A 5843-nucleotide genomic window follows, 5' to 3' on the forward strand; every position below is an offset into this window, starting at 1 on the left:
AATGTACAGTGACTTGACCAAGGTCATACAGGTGAAGAGCATCAGATATTGGGGGCAGCTAGGTAGCTCATTGGATAGAGAACCAGGCCTGGAGATGGGAGGCCCTGAGTTCAAATCTGATATCAGACCTTTCCTAGCTATGTAACCTTTGGGAAAGCACTTAACACCCTTTGACTTGCTGTTACAGCTCTGTCTTAGAATCATTACATAGTATGGAGTCTAATATGGAAGGTAAGGGTTTGTTTGTTCTTTTAATCATCAGATATAAAACTAGGTTTTTTGGTTACAAAGTCAATGCTCTTTCCATTATATTATACTACTTCTCTAATGGAAAAGCAACATTGTTAGCCTTTCTCTGATCAGTCTTGGAAGACTTTCTGGAAATATTTGAAAGAAATTACATGAGGTTCCACTGAACTGGAAATTTTTATTTCATTCTTTCCCCAGTTGCTTATCCCACTGGTGATGAAAACAAGATTTTAGGAGGCTACAGTTGCCCAGTTAACTCCATCCCCTACCAGGTGTCTCTGAATGCTGGCTACCATTTCTGCGGTGGTTCCCTCATCAATACAGAGTGGGTGGTGTCAGCTGCCCATTGCTACAAGTCGTAAGTAACTAATACTCACATCCAAGACAAGCCCAGTGCTAATATGGAGCCTACACATTCCACTTGCTGCTCGGATATCTTCAAAGAATTTCCAGATAGTTTAGGTAGATACAATAAGGAATTTATTTGAGGGTTCTTGTCTTCCAAGGCTGGAGTAGCTATCAGTGAAGTATGTTTGTGCATAGGGAAAGGAAAGGGAAGGAGATAAAATGAATGAACAAAGAAAAAACTGCCATCTACTTGTAAGACTCTCTCAGAACCATTGAGCAGTTGAGGGAGATGAAATTGCTGATGCGAAAAGGAAAACTAAGCAATTATAACTGACTCCTTGACTTTCCTTGAAGGCTTTTTAGGTTAGATGACAAAGAATTCTTCAATTCTTGGGTATTTCCCAGGGCATTATTATGTAAGACCTCAGTCAATTGTGAGTTTTTGGTGGGGAGGGGAATAGAAATCTGGGAACAACAACAAAAAAAAATGAATTATCCCATCCCCTTATCCTAAGAGATTTCAGTCTCTATTTTGGAAAGACAGTAGATCATAATGAATTTAGGAGTGTTTAGATGAGTGATACAACTTTGAATGGAGATTTCCAGGGCCATCCTCGCCTCCCTCTCTCTGTCTATCTGTCTCTCTCTCTGTCTGTCTGTCCCTCTCTCTCTGCATTCTGATTAGGAGATTATTTGAGAAAGAAAGGTGTGAGGACAGGAGTTCCAATAGGGAACTATATTTGGTAGGCTAAATACCTGGCTAGATGTGATTTAAACTGCAGAAATAAACAAGGAAAGGAATGGAATTAGAATATGAAGAAGAGAGTGAATGGGATTGATTCGCATGGAAAGGAAGTGGATAACTGACTATGCTGAGATATAAAAGGGGGAAATAGAGATCAGGTTGCTAACAAGTGATCATTTTTGTCCATCCAGTCGAATGCAGGTCAGACTGGGAGAGTATAACATTGAAGTTGTGGAAGGTAATGAGCAGTTCATTGATGCAGCTAAGGTGATCCGCCATCCTAAGTACAATTCTTTCACCATCAACAATGACATCATGCTGATCAAGCTGAAAACACCTGCCACCTTAAACTCCCGAGTGTCTCCCATCACCCTGCCCACCTCCTGTGCTGCCACTGGCACTTCATGTCTCATCTCTGGCTGGGGAAACACCTTGAGTTCTGGCTGTGAGTGACAAGCTAATCTCTGACTCTTAGAGAAGGAAAAGAATATTAGAAGTCAAATAGTCCAACTCTCACCCCTGATCCCCCGCCCCAACACATACACCCTTCTCCCATTTCTAGGATTCCCTATTGGGTTGCAGTGAATTACACATTGTTTCAGGTAGAAGGGCCAAAAACACATAAAAGAATATTAGCAAGGGCAGGAATACTTAAAGAGGGATTAAAAAAGACCCCTTAGTATGTGACTGATTGGTTTCTAGCCATGGAGGGGGGAGATCAGAACCTAAATGATGCTTTCTGCTTAGGACTATAATCTCTCACAGAACTGCCATCATTAAGGGTCTTGGGATCACCTGCATCTATCAAACCCTTCATTATCACGACCACATGATCTGAGACCAACATAAGTCAAGGTTGAAACAATCATTTCTCACATTAAGGAATCTCTAAAAAGGGGTCACAGAAGAAAGAGTAAACCTATTAGTTGAAGGGTTTCCAGGTATACCATAGAAAATATATAACCATAGTCATCTTTATTCCAAACAGCTGACTACCCAGATGTGCTTCAGTGTCTACAAGCCCCCGTGCTCTCTGACAGCGAATGCCAAAGTGCCTATCCTGGAAAGATCACCAAAAACATGATCTGCTTAGGCTTTTTGGAGGGTGGAAAGGATTCCTGCCAGGTCAGTTTTTGTCACATTCCCTCTTGGCTCAGCTCAGACACATTATTTCCTTCTTCTTCCTTCTTTTCCAGACTTTAACACCAATTTAGGAAGGTTAGAATTGGAAAAACCTCTTGAGTTTGGGTTTATAGGTGGAAAGAGATGGAAAGATGCCTTGGAGACTGGGAACACCAAATATTTTCCATCTAAAAGGCTACATGATTGTGGTGATAAGAAATAGCACAGACTTTGTGGTTTGCCTAATGCAGTCACCTTAGGGAAGAATGCTGTGGATGGGATACTTTGGAGAGAAAGAGAGAATGGACAAAAATTCCTTTAAATCAACCTCCTCTTGACTATCTCTATCCCTGAGATTCCCTGAGAGCTTCCTGAGGACACAGAGAAGAAAATGAAGAAGAGCTAGGAGACATTGAGATTGGAAGGGAAAGAAGCATTAAAGAGAAGGCTAGATTCCTAGGAAAACATTATTTAGGAACAAATGTCAAACTGTGTCTTATGGATCTGCCTAAGCAACTGTCTGTCTTTGGGCTCTATTTCTTATCATGGACTGGAGGAAAATTTTGAACCATTTTATATTCCAATTCCAGGAGGACACTGGTGGCCCTGTGGTCTGCAATGGAGAACTCCAAGGCATTGTCTCCTGGGGTTATGGCTGTGCCCAGAAAGGCAGACCTGGTGTCTACACCAAGGTCTGCAACTACGTGGACTGGATTAAGACAACCATTGCAAGCAACTAAGCTGCTTTCTCCATGGCTGCTTTTCTCTGATGTAATTCTCTTGTAATTACAAAAGATATAGGGCACTTCATCTACTAACCACAATTATAGAAACTGGATCTAAATAAAGACTTTTGATCTGTACTTTGTCTCAGTAGAGTTCTTGCCCCTAGGATACTTATTCTTTCCTGATACTGTTATGGATATTGAGGTGAATAGGCTGGGAAAGTCTAGACCTTACCTAATCACTTCATTTTTTGGAACCCTCTCCACAGAAGAGTGGGCATCATCTTATACCCATAGGATTAGAGAAGGTTGTTTTTTTGTAAAATATTCTTTATTTTCCACTTCCACTTTCAATTCCTATTCTGCCAGAATTCCATAGTAGCCTCTCTAACCTTTGAAATATTTAGTAGGGAGCAGCTGGGTGGCTCAGTTGATTGAGAGCCAGGCCCAGAGGTAGGAGCTCCTGGATTCAAATCTAGCCTCAAACACATCCTAGTTGTGTGACCCTGGGCAAGTCACTTAACCTCCATTGCCTAGCCCTTACCAATCTTCAGCCTTAGAACCAATACACAGTATTGATTCTAAGAAGGAAGGAAAGGGTTTAAAAAAAAAGAGAAATATTTAGTGAAAAAATCATGACCACACGCATAAAACAAACTTTTTTCCGTTACTCACTTAAAGTTTGTGACTGAGTAATTACTCAAAGTACATTATCTGTGGAAGACGACATTGTGTATTGGATAGGTAGCTGGCTGAGAAATCTTGAGGATCTGAGTTTAAATTCTGACTCTGACACATTAGTCATGTAATCCTGGGCAATTTTCTAATGTCTCTGAACCTACAACTTTATAATAGTGTAAACTGCAGAGCAGGTACCAAATTGCACTGGTAGAAAGAGTTTTCTCATAAGCACATTATAACACCAATGAAATCAAAGATCTAATCCTTAACCCAAAACATATCCGTACACCAATATTCAGACTCCATTCTAACGCATTCCAAATCAAGTTAATCTAAAATATGATGAAATGATAATCATTGGCATCCTCAAACCTGCACCAGCTCATACCCTGGGTACATGAACAAATAGAAATTATCCTGCTACTGCCTCCCCTAGATTTCTATCCATTCTAAGGTTATGATTCATTCCCAACAATAATTCATAAATTATCAAAGACTTTAGACCCCTTTCACAGAATATGAAACATATTCTCCATAATCATGATCCTGGAAGGGTTTTCTTTCTTACTTAGGCTTTTAAAAATTTATTTTTGTTTATATTATTCCAGTAACAAACATATACGTAAGTTTTCCAAAGTTATATGATTCATATTATCTCCTACCCCTTTTCCTTCTCCCCTCCCAGAGTTGATAAGCAATTCTACTCTGTTTTACATGTATTTTTACTCAAAACCTATTTCCGTATTTTTCATTTTTGTATTAATCTTTTAAAATCAAAACCCCAAATCATATACCCAAATAACCAAGTGATAAATTATATATTTTAATCTGCATTTCTTCAAAATCTATTATATTTGATTGTCTCATGATATTTTAGTTACTGTGTATGATATTTGCCTGGTTCTGCAAAGAGTGATATCTTAGTCTCCTCATTGCCTATTTTAATGCCTTCAATTTCTTTTTCTTCTCTAATTGCTACAGCTAGTGCTTCTAGTACAATATTAACTAATAGTGGTGTTAATAAGCATCCTTGCTTCACTCCTGATCTTATTGGGAAGGCTTCTAACTTATCCCCATTGCAGATGATACTTTCTGATAGTTTTAAATAAATAGTACTTATTTTTAGGAAAGGCCCTTTCATTCCTATACTTTCTAGTGTTTACAGTAGGAATGGATACTGTATTTTGTCAAACGCTTTTTATGCAAGTATTGAGATGATCACGTGACTTCTGTTAGTTTGATTATTGATATGGTCAATTATGTGAATAGTTTTCCTACTATTAAACCAGTCTTGCATTCCTAGTATAAATCTTACCTTGTCATAGTGAATAGTTCTTGTGATATATTGATGTAGTCTCTTTGCTAATATTTTATTTAAGATTTTTTCATCTACGTTCATTAAGATTCCCATGATTATTTTGTCAAATAATTTGTATAGTATGGGAATTAATTGTTCTTTAAATGTTTTATAGAGTTCACTTGTGAATCCATCTGATCCTGGGGATTTTTTCCTTGAGAGTTCATTGATGGCTCTTTTTTCTGAGATGGGATTATTTAACATTTTCTTTTTTGGCAATTTATATTCTTGTAAATATTCATCCATTTCACCTAGATTATAATATTTATTATCATATAATTGGGCAAAAGATAATTGCCTTAATTTCTTTTTCATTAGAGGTGAAATTCCCCTTTTCATTATTGATAGTGGTGATTTGATTCTCTTCTTTTCTTTAATCAAATTAACCAATACTTTATTTATTTTATTTGTTTGTTTGTTTGTTTGTTTCATAGAACCAGCTCCAGGTATTATTGATTAGTTCAATAGTTCTTTTACTTTCAATTTTATTAGTTTCTCCTTTGATTTTTAGGATTTCTAATTTAGCCTTTAACTAGGGATTTTTAATTTGTTCTTTTGCTCGTTTTTTAGTTGTATGCCCAATTCATTGATCTCTTTTTTCTTTATTTTGTTGATA

At 37.5% G+C, this 5843-nt stretch overlaps 1 protein-coding gene across 1 annotated transcript; it reads left to right on the forward strand.

The window, feature by feature from the left end:
• Positions 1-437: 437 nt before the first annotated feature.
• LOC123248554 (trypsin-like) lies at positions 438-3204 on the forward strand (the record flags this gene model as incomplete). The annotated part of the gene is made up of 4 exons (XM_044677371.1): positions 438-607; positions 1534-1787; positions 2331-2467; positions 3055-3204. Coding segments are annotated over 4 exons (711 nt in total), but the record flags the coding sequence as incomplete, so codon positions are not given.
• Positions 3205-5843: the final 2639 nt, after the last annotated feature.

This window comes from Gracilinanus agilis, chromosome 5 (genome assembly GCF_016433145.1).
Source record: "Gracilinanus agilis isolate LMUSP501 chromosome 5, AgileGrace, whole genome shotgun sequence".
NCBI lineage: Eukaryota > Metazoa > Chordata > Mammalia > Didelphimorphia > Didelphidae > Gracilinanus > Gracilinanus agilis.